Consider the following 23511-nt stretch of genomic DNA (forward strand, 5'->3'; position numbering starts at 1 on the left):
GGTGACAGAGAAAGAGAGAGATATAGATAGATAGATAGATAGATAGATAGATAGACAGATAGAGAGAGAAAGAAATAAAGAGAGAGAGAGAGAGAGTGAGAGAGTGAGAGACAGACAGAGAGAGAGAGAGTGAGAGAAAAAGAAAAAGAGGGAGCAGTCTAACACCCAAACATTGCTGATGCAAGCAAAGAGATATTGGTGGCCACCACTGCCTCCTTGGCCTGTGTTATTAATCAGTGGGGGTCGATGGAACACAGGAGGAGGAAGAGGAGCATTGTGCGGCTCACGTATGCTAATGAATACAACTGCCAGGTTAATTGACTAGAACTTCTCTGGCAGTTTCTTAATCATGTTAAGGAGGAGCTGCCATACTTTTAGCCTGGAAAGGTTTGGCTCAAGTGGAAGCCTCATCCACCTCCGTCAACAGCGCTCTGTCTCTCTCTCTCCCCTTCCTCTCAATGTGTCTTTCCCTCTCTCTTACTCTCAGTGTCTAGTCTTGTCTCTCTTGATGCCTGTCCTCTGGTTTCTCTCTCTTCCTCTCCTCTCTCTCTCTCTTTCTTACTCTCAGTGTCTAGTCTTGTCTCTCTTGATGCCTGTCCTCTGGTTTCTCTCTCTCTCTCTCTCTCTCTCACTTCTCTGCCCCCCCCCCCCCACACACACACACACACACACACCCCTCACCCCCCGCTCATTAAATCTTTCTTCCAACATTATCTGACATGGCCATCCACTGGGCCTCCTCAGCACCGCCACCAGCCCACTTAACTGCAAGCAGAAGAGGAACAAAATGGCAGCGCCGCATCTTTTTGGAGTGGGGGCTGAGGATGAAAATAAAAGTGATTAGCACTTAGATTGCCACTCCAGATGAACCGCGGATAAAATATTCTCTGCAAGCAACGCTGCGCCTTCCTGACTTACACGAGAGCTGTTTTTTCCAAGCCATCAGACTGCAAAGGGAACAATCAGATAACACCCGAGCGACATGTCACGCTTTTCCTGTTAGGAGAAATCACAATCAAATCTGAAATGGTGGCTTTGGTGTGCAAACGGGGGGGGGGGGGGGGGTGCTGATTGTGGGGTGAGCGTACATTGATATTCTGTTATTTAGCAGACGCTTTGATCCAAACCGCTACTTGGGGTAACAGGGGAAGACAAATGTATTTGTCTGTTGTTTTTTTTTATCAAATAGTGAAGAGGGAATGATAAGTAGAGAGACTGGAAGAGGAATAGAGATATGACCTCAAGTCGGACTCGAGCTTGCGTCCCCGTGAACACTCAGACCCATGCACGGCCGCTCGCGCCTCAGCTCCCCCTTATTTGTCCATTTGCTTCCTCGAAGCAGCCAGGTCTGGAACGGAGCCGGTTCTGATCCGGTCCACCTTGGTGCAGGCATCATCTGCTGTGTGGGGTTTGGCTCCCCTTGCCATCCACGCCACTGCATCGATCTGTGAGCTGAACTGAGCCATAATTTGGGATGCTGTCTGTGACGTGCTCTACTCTTTGAGCCGAGGGAGAACATTCTTCTCCACAGCAGCGACGGGCACAGTAACTAACCGCAGCGCTCATTCCTAATGGCAGAACCGGGGGCAAACCTTATGGACGTCAATTACCCAGGTATCCCCTCGGGATGAGCGGGGGGGCCTGTCTGATTGCGTTACCATTGACGGCCATTTAGACTGCTGCCTACCTGACCTCAGATGTCTGGCCTGCCCTTCAGCGTGTGTCATCTGGAGTGTGTCCGGGGCCATTACCGCGGATGGGGAATAAATTGTCCTCTGTCATGGGCGCTCGAGAGCCAGAGAAAAGTTGGCCATGTGTGTCTCATCACCAGGCATTTATCACACCCTTGGCATCTTGATGCAGTTAAGCATTTTTAACCTTGTCGAGTCATTGGCGACTCCAGCCTCTGCCAGTGGCCTCTCCAAAGGTGTGAAATGCCTCGCTTCTCGGTGGCTTTGGATAAAAGCACCTCCTAAACGAACACAGGTAAATATATGCAGCTTCAGCAACAACCTGGCCGTTAAGAGACATTACGCACCGCTTTGGATCTTCTGCATCTTCATTCATGTACGTAATCCTGACAGTAATCATATTCAGAAGAGCATCCTGTGAATATGCTGATGCTTTTACATACCCTTGAGAAACACTCAGAGACCCATAACATTCACAGGTACTTTTCACACATTGCTCAAGCCTGTGCCCAACTAAGTGGACGGTCTTCGGCGCGCAGCTGGTTTTTAAAGCCTGTGGTCACATCCATTCTACAGCACTCTGTCATGGGTCTGTGATTGCTCTGTATTTGGGGCTGCAAGACGGATCATTCGTTTTTTCCCCAAGCAAACAACAAAATACATACAGGTAGGTATGGGGAATGTGTTACATGCTAAACAGTGTGTTTTTGTGTGTCTGGTAATCTATGTGCATGTGTGTGTGTGTGTGTGTGTGTCTGTGTGTGTGTGTGTGTGTGCGTGTGTGTGTGCGTGTGTGTGTGTGTGTGAGAGACAGTAGCACAGGCCTGCCACGGGACACAGGATGATGCAGGGGCCGAGTAGTGGCTCCCTGGGGCCCTGCATACACCACGGACAATCACACATGTTAGTACGGGGTCATTTCACTGAGTGAGGGCCAAACAATGACACATTTATGGCTCTCTCTCTCTCTGTCTGTCTTTCTCTCTCTCTCTCTCTCTCTCTCTCTCCTCTTTCCCTTTTTTACTCTCTTTCTCTCTTTATGTACACAGTGAATTAGATGACAGTGCATTTTCACTCATGGACTGCTTGTTGTAATTTTAGAATGACTCAAAACAATACAGCAAATGGACCTGTTGTCTTTCAACTCAGCACAAGACATCAGTGAGTTTAAATGATTATATTGTTTCCCTTTTTGGGGGGAATTTAATGGTAATGATAAAACAAATAAAAAGCAGTCTGAACGATGATGACTACGGCGATGGAATCCAGTGGTGGATGTTGGGGTACCACAGTGGGGAGCCCTGCGATGTAGAATGAGAGAAAATGGTTCAAATTCAACTGACCCCCCCCCCCCCCCACACACACACACACACACCATCACCCCCACACATACACACACACACTCACACACACACCATCACCATCACGACCACACACACACACACACACACACTTCCATCCCCCTTGGGCTTTGAGTCTCCGAGACCTGGGCCATTTTGAGTGTCAGCAGGCGGCTGTTTTCCAGTCACACTCCTTAAACACAGCTAACGCGCACGGAGCTTCTGTGGGATGTTCGGCAAATAGACTCTGGCCGGGAGTCATTAATCACGGATGGAGGGAGGGTGAAAACAGGAAGAGGGAGGGGGAGAGGAAGGGGAGGGGGAGGAGAGAGGAAGAGAGGAGAAGAACATTGCGTCTTCCCGAATCTTAGTGTCTTTTTATGTGACACTGCTCTCATAATAGACACTAAATGATGCTATCTACAATATCTGCTTATCTACCTTTCTGTCATCATCGAATTAATCTGTCTTCAATATAAGTCCTGTCTATCTCTGTATTTATTAAACTATAAGTCAGCCAATTTGTATCTATGCATCTGTTCAATCACCCCATCATAGGCCACTCCATCTCTCTTGTATTGCTGGAAGGCAGACACAGCCGTGGCGGAAAAAAGGAGAGACGGAATGCTTCTCTAGGTCAGAAAAATTCTTACAATTTTTATAAAAATGCTCATCAGATTGGGCCTCTGATATCACAAAAAAACAGATGTACTCCCGCAGTACGTTTAAAAAGCCTTCATTTAACACTGGCTACATGCCTATGCATTTCTTCACAACTGCAAAGTCTTCATCAGGGCAGCAGTGACGTCGACTCAACTGGGCATGCTCTGGAAGCCATTTTCAAAACTATGTCTTCATAAAGAGAAAGCTGTGCGCAAAACAAAAGACGAAGCAAGAAGGGGCCATGTGCACTTGTCACAGACAATATCTCAAATAACCGCATGAGAATCCCCCCCCCTCCCCCCTTCCTCTCTGTCTCTCTCTTCCTCTCCTTTCTCTCTGCGCTGAAAACAACAGGGGCATGAAGGGGGAAAATCCTCAGAACTGAACGAGGCTTCTGAGCAGCAGCCAAACACACAAGGCACCTGGGGAACGCGACTTTCCTTCCGGCCCACTGGCTCAGCTTAAGCAGCGATAAACACAGACAGTGAAGAGGCTGACCAGGCACGACCCGATGTCCTCTTCTACACCCCCATACCCCCCCCCCCCACACCCCCCCACCCCCCTGCTTAGCTCAGAGGCTGGCAGACATGGCCAGGCATGGTCCATGTCATGTCCTTAGGTACAAACTCCTGCCTCCCACAACTAATCGTCTGCTCTGTGTGATGGAGTCTCGTAGAAATCTCATTGATTGAGGTACAAAACCGGTTTGAGATTCTTAACATCAGATGACATTGTGTCGGATTACGAAAGTCCTACTGATAAAAAAAAAACAGTTCTGCCCCAAACTGCAGTCATAAAAGAGCCATTTTCTGTTTGCTGCCCAAAAGTACAGAAGTTAAAATTTAAATGAAAAGGTCAGTTAAGAGCCGTAGCTAGGTGTCCCAGGTACATTTCTATTCAGCTCAGGCAGTGCTGGATTGCTTTTGTTAGTTTTTCGTGATCCCAGCCTTGAGTCTTTTCAGCTCAGTGTTCAGCTCGCCTCCTCTCTATCTTTTGACTCGCCACACTGGAGCTCTGTGTCATCATGGCTGCCGTCACACACTCGCGCCCCTTGGAGCGAGACACAAGGGGATGTTTGGACACCTCGCGACCGCCACATTCAGACACCCATCCAATCAGATGAGAGTGCAGCGAGGTGCAAACTCATCTGCCTTGGGATGAGAGAGTCATTTGACCAGCTCTCCAGCCTGCGCAGCTAAACCCCGAGGACCATTTTTGAGACGGCATCTCAGCAGTTGACTCACCGCTGAATAGGTACCCAAGCCTGTGGCAGTGTAAGTGAGGGAATGATGGAATGTTAAAACGAATAAAAGAATGCCTCCCTTTCCTCACTATTTTCATTATGAGTTTACCTGCAATAGGGGTACATAACTGTATTACATTACATTCATGTCAATGAATGAGAAAATTATCAGAATTTTGAACCCATTCGGTGGCACAAACAGAATGCCAAACCATATAACATGGGTAAAGACCAAATTGGGAGCATTGTGATGTCTGACCTTGGCTACGGATAGCCCCCTGTGAGTGTTAAAACACTACAGCTGTTTAGGAGGAGTTCCCCCATCATTGTGACTTTCAAGTGTGTGTCACAGAGGAACTCTTGCGCTAATCTCATGGGTCAGGTTCCACCCCATCAGGCTCCGAGTGCTTCCAGAAAAAGGCCACTGTCATCCTTGGGGACTGAATCCCTGCCAAGGTGCGCAACGGCACAGCCGTACTGGGGAAACCTACCCATCCATAGGGTCGCTGGAGCGGCACGGCCTCTTAAACTGCCCACCCCCCCCCCCCCCCCCCCCCCTCGGAGATATGAAGCGCATTATGATGTTTTATGACGGTGGACCAGCCTGGCCACAGCTCATCGATAGGCTTTATGAGGCCGGCAGCCTTGACCTCCTCCAGGGACCCAGTACAAAAGCTACACTCACAGAAGAGCTGGCGACCAATGCGTTCACCTAATTGGCAAATCCTATTTCTGTTGAAGTGGTACTTATTTTTTTATCACAACAAATCTATCACTAGAAAAATGCATCACTGAATTTCTTTCTCAGGTCAGATATAACACATAGATGAATTCAAACATTTTCAAATTTAAAAGTAATGATTAAATGGATACTATTTCATTTTGTGGAGTAAGATTTGAGTTAACAAATGCTAGCTACTTAACCATGAGTACCTACCTGGTTACTTAGCCATGTTTAGAAACTATAGAGCTCCTTGGCACCTGTAACTGAGCACGGCAAAAAAAAGATGACAGATTAAGAACTGTAACATGTGCTCTACTAAGTACCACTCATCAGAGGATTCTAAATTAGAGCATTACAGACTTCCCAGTGTAGACAAGACTTTAGGGCTTCAGACTAAACGTTGAATTCAGCAGAACCTCACAACTCAACCTGACAGATCTCTATCCTCCATTTATTAGGTCTTGTTCCAAAACAATCAAACGCCAGGCTTTGCGTAATACTGACTAGTGCCTCTTGCAAAACCCTAAATCAATAAAGGGAGGCCTGCACAGCACTGTGGAACCAGGTGGCAGTTTATTAATCCCCACCGGCTGGCGTTTACTCGGGTCTGATTTCCTCCTGTGATCGGCGGCTCCAGATTAGCGGCTGAAGACGGATGACGATGACAACTACCTACTCTAACCTCCCTCAATCCCCCCACACTCTCTCTCTCTCTCTCACATACACACACACACACACACACACACACACACACACAGACACACACACACACACACACACACACACACACACACACCAGCACACCTAACAACAGCACCATAGCCTGACAACAACCCCGCCTTCTCTTCATTCCCCGCACTTGAGAGGTGTCAGGCGCGGGTGAGCCATGGCGGCAGAGGCGTTACCATGACGGAAATTTAAATGAAGTCGACGACTGCTGTCAAATTCCCCAAATGGTCCCTGGCACTTTACTTAAGAAGGAAAGAGAAAGGGCAGAACATCTGCGGGTGAGTGTGATTAAGGTCACCACGGAGGGAAATAAAGGTTTGTGTGTGTGTGTGTGTGTGGGTGTGTGTTGTTGTTGCTCCACTCCTTTCCAGTCTGTTCAGGCGTTTCATAGCCCAGTCATGACAGGCCATCACACTGTGCCACGGCTGGGACCGTTAATGTGCTCAAGCAGCACACGGGCAAATGTGCTGCTGGCTCATCAGTTTCCGCTCTCTTGTTGTCGCCGGCGAGACTCGTAATGTTTCCACGGCGACTGTTACTCGAGAAAAAAAAAAAAAGTGTTTATTCTTTCTCAGAAGAGTGGAGGAAGAGGGCGGGGGGGGAAAGTGGGGGTGGGGGGTGGAGGGTGGAGGGGGGGGTAAATAACCCAGGAAGCATCGACATGTAAACATGAATAATGCAGGAGTGCTGCGCTGGAGGCTGGAGGCTGGAGGCTGGAGGCGGTGGCGGCACGTGCCTCTGATGGTGCCGCAGCTGCAGTGGGGTTTTCGGGACGTACAGAAAGGGAAAAAAACCTAATAAAACACAGCATAGCCGTGTTACCGCAGTGAAAACATTTAATTGGATGATGAGGAAACAGATGCCACCGCTTGATAATGTGTTTAAAAAGTGATTTTCCCACAGCTGGAGAAAAAATAAAAAAATAAATCCCCCCCCCCTTTTTGGCAGGAGGAGCACGCGCACACATAGTTGCTCCCGCCTTGCTATACTGTCTGTTTGGGTTTCCGCCAGGCTTGATCACACACACACACACACACACACACACACACGCGCGCGCACATAGTTGCTCCCGCCGCAGTGAGCGGTCTATACTGTCTGTTTGGGTTTCCGCCAGGCTTGATCACACACACACACACACACACACACACACGCGCGCGCACATAGTTGCTCCCGCCGCAGTGAGCGGTCTATACTGTCTGTTTGGGTTTCCGCCAGGCTTGATCACACACACCCCGTAATAGCGCGCTCGCAGAGTACACAGGCCTAATGGAGGAGCGTCGTTCTCATCTTTCTCTGGCTAGTCGACGCTCGTGTCTTTTCCTTCTTCCGCGTCCCTCTGGTTCTCGTGTCTCATTCACAACTTTAGTTTTGTCTTACTAGTAGCGTAGCCTACGCTGTGCATCCCTTCTCTCAGTCTGTCTGTTCTCGTCTCTAGCTCTTATCTATATCTCTCTCTCTTTCTTTCTCTCTCTGGCTTTTACTGTGTATCCCCACCTCCTGTTTTGTGTATATATGTGTGTGTGTGTGTGTGTGTGTGTGTGTGTGTGTGTGTGTGTGTGTGTGTGTGGGTGTGTGGTGTTGCTGAGGTATTGAGTGACACTGACTTGTCTAGACTGGGATAGGACTAAGACTGTGTGACGGAGACTCGGTGTGGCATCTTGTTGGGGTGAGCTGAGGAACAGCTCTGTGAGCTGTGAACTTAAAAGCCTTTGTGTAGTAGGCCCATCTCAGTCTGGAAAGCAGTAAACAGATCCTTGCAGTATTTGGTGTATCTCTCTGAGCATGTGTGTGTGTGTTTGAGTCAGTTTGGTCTCAGTGGGCATTTAGCCACGCCATTAATCCCCATCGGGATAGAAACTTATGAACATGTGTGTATCTGTCTGGTCTTGTATTTTGTGTATTTATTGGTGCGTTTGTTTATGCTTGCATGTGTGTGTGTGTGTGTGTGTGTGTGTGTGTGTGCGTGTGTGTGTGTGTGTGTGTGTGTGTGTGTGTGTGTGTGTGTGTGTGTGTGTGTGTCTGTGTCTGTGTCTGTGTCTGTGTCTGTGTCTGTGTCTGTGTCTGTGTGTGTGTGTGTCTGTATCTGTGTGTGTTTCCCCATGTTTCCAGGCACACTCTGGGAGGACTCACTGCATAAATCCCTATAAGGCCAGACACGTATGAGTGTTTGTATCAGACCTTATCACTGTGCATGAGCGCTGATATTAAACCACTATTTCAGTCGGCGATTGATTGCCAATACAGCCATTCCTCACTGCCATTCCTTCCAAACCAAACCTGATTCACTACACACACAGGCCCTCCCCGCTGAGCTCACTCGACTTCCAATAAAATATATTTCTCTAACCATAGGAAGTAACCCCATGCATCCTTCACTCAATCAGAATGCCTTGGCTATTGACTGATCTTCTATTTCATTGTCTGTATTGTCTGAGGAATGAATCCTGGCCTCATCTGGTAGATCCCTGGCAAAATCCAGGCAGGATCTGTTCCTGGGTCAGCCGTTATCTGGAGCCAGGCCCCAAACAGCTATAATCTGTCAGCGTTGAATGTTTCATTCGTCTTATCTCGCTCCCCTCGCGATCGTTTCAATGACAACCTCCCCCTTCCAAATCTGATTAAAGCATGACCAGCTTGTTTACATGCCAGACTAATAAACACAGGCCTTTGATTCGGTTTCAGAGCCGTAGCATAAAAAACACGCAGACAGACAGCAGCAGACTAAACCGAAACACGGCCTGAGGGAGAGGATGAGACAAAATATTCTTCACTGTGACCCTGCAGCCTGGTTAAACTGCCTGGGCAAACACAAACCGGGGGGGGTGGTTGAATGAGCAAGCACTGCATGTCAGATGGACGTACAGACTGCAGGATGGGGATGGGGAGGAGAGGAGGTGAGGGTCTGCGCAGGAAGGTTGACCTGGCCAACAGGCTTAAGGGGAGAGGCTTTTCATACACCACCCACCACCCACCACCCCCCCCACCCCCCCACTCCCACACTCCCATTCCCTCCGGCCTCATGAATCATCAAACTATTTCTGTTCCTAGGCAAATCACTCATTAGTCGTTGCCTTGGAGACCAGACATATATACACACACACACCATGGACTGGTTCAAGACAGGCAGTGGACCTGGCTAGCCTAAGGTCACGCTTGAACTATTTGTGTGTGTGTGTGTGTGTGTGTGTGCATTTGTGTGTGTGTGTGTGTGTGTGTGTGTGTGTGTGTGTGTGTGTGTGTGTGTGTGTGTGTGTGTGTGTGTGTGTGTATTCATGTGTGTCAGTGAATATACATGTCCAAGCAGGGTTGTATAGGCTTTGACATATTCCTTGTTCCGTACATTTCATGCATGGGTGCCTGTGTTATGGGCGCCTTATGCATTATGCTAGAGAGGCCACTCCCTATATAATGCTTTCACAAACAGAAACATCTGGATGCACGTGTATGGCACTCTGCTGGTGTGAGTATGTATCTTAGTGTACGTGTAGCTGTGCATGTATGCAAGTATGTATGCATGGAGTCATGTGAATTTTTGTGTAGATATGCCAACACATTTATGTATGTGTGAATCTTCTGCATGCACCTTTGCATGTGTGTGTGTGTGTGTGTGTGTGTGTGTGGGGGGGGGGGGGGGGGGTGACAATGTGTGTATGCATGAGTATGCATATGATCCTGTGTGTGTGTGTGTGTGTGTGTGTCGTTATAGAAACCCATGCTTCACCTCATGTCTATGCCGTAAGTGTCCATTCATTAACATAAGTAGCACCTTGGCTAAGGAGTGCTGAAAACAGAAGCGGGAGAAGAGCTATCAATCAGTTCAGCTGTTGGAAGGCAGCCTGTCGATGCTGGGGACATGATCGACTGCCTCTGTAGTGAAGCTGATCTCCGTGTGGGACCAGAGAGGGCCAGTGGTCTTAATGGGATTCCATCCATTCCACAGAGCGGGACTGTAGAACCGATTTGTTATTTGCAGACACAGTGCTTATGGGGTCTCAACATTGATGTCTTTACTGTTCAGGCATTGGTGCGTGTGTGTCTGTGTGTCTGTGTGTGTGTGTGTGTGTGTGTGTGTGTGTGTGTGTGTGTGTGTGTGTGTGTGTGTGTGTGTGTGTGTGTGTGTGTGTGTGTGTGTGAATGTGTGTACTTATTTCTTATCTGTGTGTGTGTGTGTCCATGTGTGTTCTTGTTTGTTGTGTGTGTGTGTGTGTGATTAGTTGTGTGTTTTTGTGTGTGTATGTGTGCACTTGTTCTACATGCTGACATTAAACTCTTGACCTAGCTGACCCTGTGATCTCTCGACCTCATCGTGGCTTGCCATCAGTTCTCTGATGAATGTGGTGTCCTGAGACTGCTGCTCACTCAGATGGGTCTGGCCAGCGGCTGGCAGCTCTCTGCCTAGTAGACGGCACCAGAGTCCGGAGCGGACCCGGCCCTCATCTGGGACGGTTCCAGCAGATCCGTGCCAGACCACTGGCCTGATCCAGAGTCCTCTTATTATGCCACAGTTTCAGTGGCAGTGCAAATATTTGTGACCCTTGTGTTTGTCATGGAAAGGGCATATTCTGTGGTGATAATTAGATTCCCCTCCCCCCCCCCCCCCATTCCCATGCATTTCAGTTTTCTGTGTGGCACTCCGGTTTCTGCAGCTTAATTACTTTTTATCTCAGTTCAAATTAATTTATTTTGAAATGTTCAGCAGTCGCTAAAGTTATTTCACAACCCTGGAAGGAAGCCTGTGGTGAAATTCCAATGAGCTTATGAGCTAATGAGGTATTTTTTCTTCCATTTTGTGTAGGAGAAAACAATTCATTCCTAATGTTTAAAATGTGAATGCTAATAGTTTCACAGAACATGAAAAGACAACTTAAATCAACTAACACAGGTATTAAACTCACATATGTTTAGTAATGCACACACACACGTATGTATGTCATTTTTCAGTAAACAATGCCATGATATATGATATACCTGTCTACAACCACACACAGACCTACAATGGCTCCATATAGCACACGTGGTGGGGCCACCCTGGCCAAGACCCAATTAAAGAGAAAGATCATGGCTAATTATAGCCACATGTCACTGCACCAGCTGAGTTGAAAGACTGGCAGAGGAGGTGGGTGGGCGGAAGGGTCGTGCCGAGGGTTGACGCCTAAGGGTGTCCTTTCATTGGCTTGTTAAAACTGAAGGAGCACCCAGGGATTGGGAAGCCTACATTGTGTGTGTGTGTGTGTGTGTGTGTGTGTGTGTGTGTGTGTTTGTGTGTCGTCTATGTGTGATGTTTGCATGTGTCTGTGTGTGGTGTACGTGTGGTCAGTGCGAGTTAGGGGAGGTATGTGTGTGTGTGTGTGTGTGTGTGTGTGTGTGTGTGTGTGTGTGTGTGTGTGTGTGTGTGTGTGTGTGTGTGTGTGGGCTTGTGTGTGCTTGCGTGTGCATGGGGAAAGGTCATTTCTCTGTGAGCCTCAGTGGGATGCAGGGAATGGCAGGGGATAAGCTCTCATCAATATTAACCAGCCTCCTGGTTATTTCAGCGCTGCACAATCTGAAGCCCCATTAATCTCAGGCCTGTGAGTCACAACTCCATCAGCCCTGAGCCCTCCACACAAAAGGGCTCGAACAAACACAACAAACACAACAAACAAACAAACAAACACACTGACAAGCAAACCAGGTGTTACTGCAAACCTGTTGCTCCACAATTACTAGTGAGCGAGGGGGTGTACTGTATATTTTATAGGATGCTAGAAGCAGAGAAACCCCACTACAAACACAAACCCAACCTATAAATAAGGCATTTCTCCAAAGCAGTAGCTATCCTTAAAGAAATACAAGTATCACGTGTGCTGCATTGGGCTGTGTTATGAGGATGAATCGCAGACAACTTTGCTGGATGTATGCAGCAGCTGGAAGCCTTCAGACGTTTTTATTTTCTTTTATGAACCTTTTCTACATAGCACTGGATATCAGAGGCAATATTGATTTGAAATGATTTTTCTGTTGAGGAAATGAATGGCAGTCCCTGAGTTATGGGCTTACTTGAGCAATCAAGGGAAGGTTATAAAATAACAAGTGGGCTCACACACACACACACACACACACACACACACACACACACACACACACACACACACACACACACACACACACACACACACACACACACACACACTTACAGCCACTGGCACAGGATCTCAGGATCTCAGGATCTCAACCACACACAGGCAAAAAAAACTCACCAAATAAACAAACACACAAACAAACACACAAACAGGATTCTCCCTAAATCCAGTGGTTTTCCAGCAGAGGGAGTGTGAAGGATTTTGATATGGCATGACATTATGACCAAGATCACCCCCGATAAATCTCAGCTCCCCTGCATAGTCTCCCCCTCTGCCAGGAAGACAGAGAGAGGCTACTGATGAACATGAGCACAGTCTCCAGGTGATCGCAGGTACGTGTTAGGAAAGAGTGATCATGAGCTGTGAAACCTGTTCTCACAGACAGAAATAAACGTGGGCTGAAAAATCATCACACTGAATTTCATTTATCGGTTATATACTGTGTATATATTTTGATGCCTTAAATGTCAGTGGATGACTAGGCGCTGAAAGACTGCATTTTAGTCATTTTATGAATATGTATATTTGTTCCTCCACTCCTTCACCACCCCCCTACCCCCACCCTTTTTCTGACAGCTCGCCTGTGTTCCTCCTGTAATTATGCAAGCAGGTCCGTCTGTTGTTTCAGCACCCTGGACAGGGCACCGTGAGGCATTCACTGACTGTAACCTGACGGGGAGGAGCAGTGAAACTTGCAGAGGAAGCCCCCTGTTGGAAGTCATCAAACTGAGTAAGGCTCGGAAGTCGCCTAACTTTCATGCCTGGACATCTAAGGCGGGGAGGTTCAAAGAAACAAAGACAAAGAAAAGGCAGTGTGAAAGAAGTGAATTCTTCTAATGCCTGGTGCTGAAAATGCTTAGATGACAGGGGATGAACCCCCTATGAGTGACAGGTTGGGCTTTTGTGATGCAGTCACATGCTCTGGGTTGAGTGTCTTGGTGCATGACATATGGAGAATGAAGCACCTCTTATGCTGTGCTTGAAAAGCAGGGCACATTCAAATGCGCACACACACACACACACACACACACACACACACACACAGACCAACAGACAATACCCTAGATATTCAAGGGCCTTGCATTGAAAAGTTCAATGGTTTTATTTTTGAATTAGTCACCAAATCATTCAAATGAGATGAATCCGCGCCAGGCAAGAAAGATGTTTGGATCGCCCCGAGCCTCTTTTGTTATTCACAATGTCAGTGATGTGTGATAAAGACCATTTCTTAACTAAGACCAATGCTAATGGACATGTCCTGTCAAACACTGCGAACACAACCTCTACGGGATTGAAGAATTCCTCTTGTTCAAACAGCAGGACAAGGGCAACATGGGAATTGTAGTGCTGTAAGTCGGGGCAGCTACATTTAATCACTTTGTAAGTGCTTGTGCTGCTGTGCCTTAGTCGCAGTGAGGTGGAGCAGACAGCTGGAGGCACAGAGCTGAAGCGAACTAGAATGGGGTCTCACTGCACACTGATATAGCCACCTTAACGCGTTCCAGTTCAAACCATTTAAACGGCTCATATTGATGAACGTCCCTGGAAACGGTCGAGGAACCAATCAATACACGACAATCACAAAAGGGAAACTTCAACCCAACCTCAGAATGATGACATATGGGAAATGAATGTGGTTCTGTTCTGCCTGTATCTATTTTCTGTCCTGCTCATGAAGCAATACAGGAGTGATAGATTTGGAACAAGTGGAATGGAATAAGAACATGCCATTTGCTGGTCACAGAAGTGTGGTTTAGCATTTGAACTGAAATTTGTGATGGTTTTTTGCTGACATTTGTATATACTGTACACTTTGGCAAGACTATCTGTGAAGGAACATTAAAGATAATAGGATGTATTTCATCCTCGAACCCGTTTCGTTTATCATCATCATTGTCATCACCATCAGTGACTCCATGGTAGTGACCATCACAGCATCATCACTGTAACAATTATATGACTAAAGGTGTCTTAAACCGTAGTGATTATATGACTAAAGGTTTCTTAAATCGTAATAAGTATATGACTAAAGGTTTCTTAAACCGTAATAAGTATATGACTAAAGGTTTCTTAAACCATAATAGTTATATGACTAAAGGTTTCTTAAATCGTAATAAGTATATGACTAAAGGTTTCTTAAACCATAATAGTTATATGACTAAAGGTTTCTTAAACCGTAATAATTATATGACTAAAGGTTTCTTAAACCATAATAGTTATATGACTAAAGGTTTCTTAAACCGTAATAATTATATGACTAAAGGTTTCTTAAAGCATAATAGTTATATGACTAAAGGTTTCTTAAATCGTAATAAGTATATGACTAAAGGTAAGTATACTTCCACAGACACGGCTATGATTAGGTCCATGCATGGTGCGCATGCTGCACATTTCGCCACCAGGATGGTGACCTGCATGAGCATGCGCTGTCAACATGCACCATTCCGCATGGACACAAGATTTTGGTGCTGCGTGGACAGTCCATGCGAACTGGTGTCTGCGTTGACTGTGCATGTTCATGCTAGTGTTTTAAAGCACTGTCTCGGGGTCAAGAGAAAACAAAAAACATTTATGCTATTTATTCATTTAGGGGACGCTTTCATCCAAAGCAACTTAGATGCACAGTTTCTATCGTATGTTTGCTCCCTTGGAATAAAACTACTGAAGACCACAACTTTGGACACACAAATGTACATGTACGTATACTATACGAGGTATACTTATGCTCTTAGTCACACTACCACAAATGTACTGAGCTGAAGCATAACATTGTAATACACTTTTATTGACCATTAAGGGGCTTTTATGTTATTTCTGTAGGAATCCCCACTAACCTATACTGTCTCCAAATGAGTCCAGTGTGTGTGGTGAAATGATCCGAATAGAGTTTTAACTTTGCATCCACTATTAGTCAGACACCCTCAGTCTCCCTAGACTGCATAACCTTGTCCACCATATTGTGTTGGAAAATATAACTGAAAATATCACAAAGAATAAAGAGGAAGGATATTCTAAAAATGTCTGAAAATTAAAAAAAGACCCTGAAACAAATGCAACACAGAGCTTAGTCATAAAAAGAAAAATGCCAACATATCCTTGAGGCCTTTGCATAGGACAAACATTATTGAAACAAAAATAAGATGAAACTCAATCAAACTCCAAAACATTATTTGCAAGTACAGTATCAACCAAAAATATATTTTCCAAAAATAGTCAGTCAGAAAAAGTAGCAGTAATTTCTTTCAAGAGCTTCCAGCAAAAAACTGAGACAAACTACTACCTCTCCAAATGAACGTGATTTAACCCAAATTAAACAATGGCTCCTAAAAGCCTCCCAGGGATTCCCATTCAAATCCTAAATCCCAAGAGTGTTTGTCTTCTCATTCACCTGTCGCCAGAATAAACATCACAATCACACTAAGATCTGCTTGACACACACACACACACACACACACACACACACACACACGTGCGCAAAACATACACACAAAACACACTATCATTTCATCATCAATCTCATTCTTTGTTTGGTGTCTGTTTTTTCCTCAGTCAATTATTCCCTGTCTCTATCTGTCTCTCCCTCTCTCCCTCTCCCTCTCTCCATCTCTTCCTCTCTCTTGTCTCTCCCTCTCTCCCTCTCCCTCTCTCCATCTCTTCCTCTCTCTTGTCTCTATCTGTCTCTCCCTCTCTCCATCTCTTCCTCTCTCTTGTCTCTCCCTCTCCCTCTCCCTCTCTCCATCTCTTCCTCTCTCTTGTCTCTCCCTCTCCCTCTCTTCCTCTCTCTTGTCTCTATCTGTCTCTCCCTCTCTCCATCTCTTCCTCTCTCTTGTCTCTCCCTCTCCCTCGCCATCTCTTCCTCTCTCTTGTCTCTCCCTCTCCCTCTCTCCATCTCTTCCTCTCTCTTGTCCCTGTCTCTCCCTCTCTCCATCTCTTCCTCTTTCTTGTCTCTCCCTCTCCCTCTCTCCATCTCTTCCTCTCTCTTGTCTCTCCCTCTCCCTCTCTCCATCTCTTCCTCTCTCTTGTCTCTCCCTCTCCCTCTCTCCATCTCTTCCTCTCTCTTGTCCCTGTCTCTTCTTTTCCCTCTGTAATCTCTTAAACAGTCTCTTGTTCCTCTGCTCCATTGTAAAAGACTGAAAAGACAGAAGCCCTTAGTGAGAATCTCTGACAGCTTGCACAGTGGTAACAGCCCACACCAGCACTCCAGATGATCACACACACTAATAGATGCACTAAAGAACTGACTGTCATCGAACACTAGTGCCTAGAATACCCAGACCTGAGAAATAGACTTTTTTTTTTTACTGACTGTCATCTTCCCAAAAGGAAACCTCTTTCGGAAAAGGCTAAGGCTAAGGCTTTCTGGGAGACAAATGGGAAGAAACAAGAAAGGGACAGAAATTCTTTGGACTCATAATGTGACCAAAGAATAGCGTGGCAATCTTTATATTACTGCTTCTCCAAAACCACGTCTCAAGGTCAGAGCAATTCTCTTTATAAGATGGCTTGCACCCACTTAATTTAGCCATTGATTTACACACCATTCTCCGAAGGAAAAGGAAGAGAGAGAGAGAGAGAGAGAGACAGAGAGAGAGAGAGTGGGGGAAAGCATGGTTATGCTTTTTTATCCAGTGCCTGAGGAATCAGAGGAAGACAGTCGGAACTAACTAATAACTGCATGGATCGGCCCTCTCATTCCCAAAAGCAGCATCACCCTCTAATGGTGATGACTGCCGAAAGTCCTAGGATGGAGCCAGATTGGAGATAGGCAGGGGAGAACAGAGAGAAAGAGAACGGTTATTGGACCAGATCCTGGTAAAATATCTAACCAGCCCTAACATCACAATGGGGTACTGATCACAGTTCTGAAGGCTTTCAAAAAAATACACACATTTCTTGGGTCTAAATCAGAGCTGAATGGCAGAAGTCTCCATCTGAAATGAGATCTTTTTTAACACTCTGTTCAGGGGTCTTGCCAGGGGGAAGAATTCCAACAACCGGAGGACTCCGTTTTAGTCCTATTCTTTTCAGAATTATAAGAGCTGATGGCACGTAGTTACTAACCTAATGGAACCTTCAAAGCCAGTCGCAACAAGAACACCTGCACTACAGGGAATGTGCTGAGCCCCAATGGTGAGCTGCCGGACTAACTAAGAAGGTTCACAGGACCTGATTACTCATTCAAATATAACACTCACTAAGCACCATCTGTTAAGGTAAGGTAGCCTATTTTAATTTAGTTTTAGTTATTACACCTTAAGCTGGTCTAATAGAACCTATTTTTCTAACCAGGACTTTGCCAAACGGCCAATTATGTTATGTTATGCCAGGTAACTTCGATAAATAGCAATGCAGTTGCTTTGCCAGCACCTTGTCTAATGACCACAGCCGGAAAAAAAAGATGAAGAGAAAGAGAGAGATAGAGGGAGAAGGATGGAAAGAAAGAGATGGAGAAGCAGAAGGGGGAATGGACCTAAAAAATTGTGAGCCAGAAATGGACACCTAGTGCCCCACTATTTTTACCCTGAAACCCATATGCTGATAAGAGCCCAACCATCCAACCATCTCCATAACCAACACCATGCTTAGCGCTGCGGTCCCCTACTCCCTAGCTGTGTCTATTCCCTCTGCATCCCCCTCAGAACCAGAGCAGAGGTCCCATGGCAGGCATGTACCTTCCCCTCGCTCAGCCTAGATGAGAGGAGCGGGGCCCCGGCACCCGCCTCGCCTGCAGCCAGCTGAAATCCCCTCCGTCACACCACCCACTGTCTTTATCTCACATGCCAACCAGACACAGCGGTAATGAAATAAAACCCAAGCCCACCAGGGAGGCCTTTCAGCCCCATACACAATGAGGGACTTAACACACACACACACACACACACACACACACACACACAAACAGAGAGAGAGAGAGCAGAAAGAAAGAGGAGTAGTGAAAAAAAATGTGATATGCTGTGAGATTGAAGGACTCACAACCTTCCATTCATGGCTATGACAAACACCAGCAATGCACATGGGATTTGAAAACTGTTAGTGTTAGTGACCGTGTGTGTGTGTGTGTGTGTGTGTGTGTGTGTGTGTGTGTGTGTGTGCTTCCACATTTCTGTCACAGGGGGACCTATGATACGGCTTCTCTTCAGTAGCCGTCACATGTATACACATTTTTTGAGGACATATGACATCAACCGACCAATCCTTCAGCCAACACCAATTCCATTTCTCAGGGATATTTTCTATCCCACACTCTAGCTTCCAGCTCCCCACCCCACCCCCTCCCAGTGATGATGATGATGAAAAGACAACTGTCACTCACAGGCATTGGTGACGGCAAAGCTGTTGGCTGTCTCTATGTTGTCTACGTGAGGCACCAGGTTAAAGGGGGCCTCGGTAGCATTGGGGCTGGTGTTGTGCAGAAAGATGGCCAGGCGAAAGGCTGTGTATTCCTGATCGGTGTTTCTGATGAAGAGTCCCCCTGCAGAGATGGAGAGAGGAAGAGAGAGAGAGAGAGAGAGAGAGAAAGGGAGGAAGAGAGAGAGAGAGAGAGCAAAGAAAGGGGAGGAGAGAGTGGAGGGGAGGAAAGGAAGAGAGCACATACTGAGCAAAGCAATCATCTCTCTCATAAAAATGGCATGTCATTTATAAACGACTACAAAATACACAATAAATACATCAGTCTCAGTGTATGACCACGTGTTTTCGTATTTATGGCGTTTTATAAATTGCTTCAGACAGTTCCATCATAATCTATCGAAGTGAATCGGATTTGCATCTGGTATCGGCCGGCATGCACTAAATCTTTTAATTATGGCTTACGTTTGACCAAAAGGCGATATGGCGCGGTCGGGTTCGATATTCGTTCAATTAGTATATCTCTTTTGGATTGGATGTGAAAGCGTTCACTCACACAACGGGAAGGCTGTGTGCATTGCAGTGATATGTAAATGCCTTCTGAAATGAAAGGGGGTGTATGGTGAATTCACTGGACCATATTTATTGTGTTAACTTTATCGGCAGTGCTGTCAGAAGCGAGAGGCTGTGTCAGAGACCGGAATCTCATCAAGTCGCCTCCTGTCCAGACCAGTGCATCGCGAGATGCACTGACTGAATAAATTAAATAGCACTAATTTTATCTAAGCGGGGCAGTGTGCTCAACTGTGTGCTTGAGTGTTTGTGTGTCTGTGTGTGTGTGTGTCTCTGTGTGTGTGTGTGTATTTGTGTCCGCTCGCGTGTGTGTCAGTGTACGTGTGCTTCCTCTCCCGTTTTACTTGTGTTTGTGTTAGAGGGTAGAGGGGGGCATGGTGAGGAGGGGGGCGGGGTGGGGGATATTAATCTAAAGCAAAGCAAGGCAAGCGAGCGAATCTTGTGTGATGCGAAACTTTCATCCGAGTCCAGTAGTGTGATGGAGCGTCCAGGATAGGCATCCCGCGCTAACACTGTCTGCCAGTGAGAATACTGCAGTGGCGCTTTCGTACGGAAAGGAGCGGAACAAAGCGAACTAAAACATTAATGAGCATAGGACGCCGAGCAAATAAAAAACGAGATTAAATTGCAGTAAAAAGACGACAGCAGGAATAACGTTTGATTTCAACGCTCTGCATGCGGAGTAAACAATTACAAATAATCTCTCTCATTATGACTCATGATTGATAACGTTCAGTGAATGCACTTCGGTCTTAATAAGCAAATGTAAAAGAAATGATAAATCCTCTTAACTAAATGCACGGATAATCTATTTTACGGGTACGAAATTGCACCATCAAAATACAACTGCAAAACCACACGGTCCATTTTAATTGGCTTTACTTACCGATTTGAACGCTGCTCGGAAAAGCCCCCATTGCCATTTCCCAAAAGCCAGCAAATACCAAGATCAGCTGTAAGTAAGTAATCCTCATTTTCGTTGCATTAAAAGCTGTCGGGAGACATTGAGGATGGTGACACGCGGAGAGAGCAAGAGGAAAAGAGATAGAGAGAGAGGAAAAAGAAGGGAGAAAAATATGGAGATTGAGTTTTAACAATCCATGGTTGCTGTATTCTCCCCGCAGTGTCCACAGCCGCTGGAGAAGGCTCTGTCCGGCTCACTAAACGTTACACATGTAAGATGGGGGAGAGGGAGAGCGAGACACTCGCCAGTGGTAAGGAGCGTCTAGTGGCTGCAAGGAGATATTAGACATGCGCTCTCTCTCTCACTCTCTCTCTCTCTTTCTCTCTCTCTCTCTCTCTCTCTCTTTCTCTCTCTCTCTCTCTCTCTCTCTCTCTCGCTCGCTCGCTCGTGTTCTTTCGTTTTATATTTACAGCAACTATATACTCGCCTTCCCTCTTCAGTTCTACCCCTATGAATCGTTTTCACTGCGAATCACGCTGTTTCATTGATAAAAAACAAACAAACATCGAGTTTACAATGTGAAACGTGTATATTATCTGCAATTTTACCATTTCATTTTACCATTTTCATTTGGATGCCACGTTGTGTTCGTTTGCAGTCTGACAGGCTCATACAGCGCTGTCATAATGATGGTTTTGGTCACAGCAGCTCGTTCCGCTTTAGCACAGTCGGTCTCTCTCTCTCTCTCTCTCTCTCTCTCACTCTGTCTCTCTCGTGTGCGGTGTGTTTTGTGTGTGTGTGTGCGTGTCAGTGTGCGCGCGCGTCTATATGTGTGTGTATGTTTCCAAGCGCGCCAATAGGCTATAACTTTTCCTGCGCGTCTCTCGGTGCCAGACTCATCTATCTCTGTGCTTCCATTAGAAAACACGGCACAACAATCCCCTTGTCTTCCCAGGGAGACGGAGGTAGGGAGAGTGAAGGAGCCCGACTCTTAAAGCGCCATAACCCTTTAAACATCAGACCGGCCAGCGAGCGCAGCTAAAGCTGCAATACGTAATTTCAACCAAAACGCATTTTACCTGGTTTGGCTCAATTCACGAAAACTGGACAGGCCTGAAAACGGCCATTATAACCTTCAGAGCAGCATCTTTTGTTTGTGTGTAGCTGTGAAAATGTATATGAGTGGCTATTTATTTGTTCTATTTTTTTTAACAAATGTCTTTAAGTGGCCAACATAATTAAATCGAAAAAACATATGCTTTTTTCACTGTATACAGGGTCATAACGCTAGGATAAAAGAACGCTGGTAGTCCCAGCTGCGCCCATTAACACATTCATAATCGTTAAAGCCTCAGGTTCAAGAGTGTGATGCTGTCCTGTCACGAAGATAATGCCCATTTGTCAAGGACCCAAACACCTTAAATTTGTCTCTTAAACGGCGCATTGACAAATTGTCACACAAAGAAATATCTCGTTTTACAGCACCTCGTCGGTGACCGCTGTCCGTGGTACTGAATCTAGACAGCGCGTCAAACCCGTGCTTGTGTCCATTGCATAGAGCCACAGCAGCGTTTAAAATAGGGCTATTTCAGAAATCGATACAATTGTGCTTAAGCAGGCGAAATGTTTAGATTGGTCAGTCAATGGTCACCCCAGTGCTATGGCCCCTGCATTTACCTGAATTTGCCTTTCATCGCACAAATTGAACACCAGGAATTGAAAATTCTTTCAAATGATCCAGCAGATTAGGGATATTCCACCTCCATCTGCCCAATGGAACAACTTGATTTGTTTATAAATGGCATGCTCAGGCAATTTCAGACAATGTTTCTCCGTGTTTTTTATTTACTGGCAACAATAAGGGCCAACCGTCAGGGGATCAACGTCAGCAGATACTGAAAAAACCCACAATCCCTTCCTAAGACAACTCGATGTGAGTTATGTAAAAAAATCAGCTTTTGTCAAACTTTCACAGAGTTCAGTCCTAAATGTCCACTTGAATGTTTTATGTCATCCATTTTAGGCAGAGTGCTCGCAAAGATCCCAATCTCCTTTTTAAGACGTGTGATGAACGAAATTATTCATTTGCTGAAGTGATACTGACATGAGTCTATTTTTCTTATTATGAAATTCTAAAGCATTTCCACCCCGGTAGCCTTGTACATAAAACCTCTTGCGTGTTCATCTGTTCATCTACTCTGATCTGCTGCCGCAGATTTACCGTTAAATGAGGTGTGACATCATGCGGGTCCACCTAGTGGGCCGCAAACCGTTAAGCTTCTCATATTATTATCCTCCGCGCGATCATCCCTGCACCGCCACCTGTGGTCACGTCAGAAGTCATACAGTCGGCGGGGCTCGACGCTTAGACATCCTCCTAGCGCAGAGGCAAAGCATCCCCTGCATGTGTTCTTCCGTGTCTGCTAACCCACCGGATTGACGCTGGTATCTGCCCACCAGAGGAGGTATCGATCTCGTGAGGATGATAAAGGACATGTCATAGTGCAGGCTCTCACGCCACTCTCCATGAGCCGTCAAACCACACCATCCTCGGAAGTTAACCCAAGGACAGCGTCATTTGTATTCATGTGTCCTCGTGGCGCAATCCCACCGCTGGCAAGAACGCCCGCGGCATATTAAACTAAGTGAACAGCCTAACACCTGACATTTCCTTTCTCTTAAAACACGGAACGCTTCTCCACGTAATGGAGATTTAATGGAAGACGAGCCAAAAACACCATCAAATCATTTTCCCGCAGAATGACATATTGTAGTAATTACACCGGTGTAGTTGAGAGGCAGATTATTATTCAGCTGAGAGGGAGAGGGGGATAGAGGTTTAAAAGCCGCAATATGTTCCCGAACCCCTACGGTGGTGTCATATAGATTATCATTCTCTGTGACTAATTCTACGCCGGAGACACTGAAGGAGAGGTCTGATCATTTGTACCGCTTTCTTTTGGCAAACGAAGTAATATTGTAACTTTCCCTTGACCGCCGTCTTTCTGTCATAGTCCTTGTGTTCTCCCAGGGGAGATTGTGACTAAAAGGTTTGACGAGTCTGTTCGAGTTTTCACTGTCTGTGTGTTATTGGCGCATTTGGTGGCTCGTCATTATTGAGTCAAACACAGAGAGAATACCGGGATCTACCAATCAATTGAAACAGTGAAAGGCAGA

General features: G+C 46.1%; 1 protein-coding gene across 4 annotated transcripts in view; it reads right to left on the minus strand.

Moving 5' to 3' along the window:
• LOC105909280 (glutamate receptor 4) overlaps positions 1-20688 on the minus strand; it is an 80195-nt gene extending 59507 nt beyond the window's left edge. For all 4 annotated transcript variants that reach the window (XM_031573102.2, XM_012837895.3, XM_031573103.2 and 1 more), the window contains exons 1-2: positions 20317-20688; positions 18823-18981 (exon numbers count right to left, since the gene is read on the minus strand). In XM_031573102.2, the coding sequence (XP_031428962.1) occupies positions 18823-18981; positions 20317-20404 (247 nt within the window). In that variant the 5' untranslated portion in view covers positions 20405-20688. The remainder of the gene's footprint in view (positions 1-18822; positions 18982-20316) is intronic.
• Between the last annotated feature and the right edge of the window lie 2823 nt (positions 20689-23511).

This window comes from Clupea harengus, chromosome 9 (assembly GCF_900700415.2).
Source record: "Clupea harengus chromosome 9, Ch_v2.0.2, whole genome shotgun sequence".
In the NCBI taxonomy this organism is placed as follows: domain Eukaryota; kingdom Metazoa; phylum Chordata; class Actinopteri; order Clupeiformes; family Clupeidae; genus Clupea; species Clupea harengus.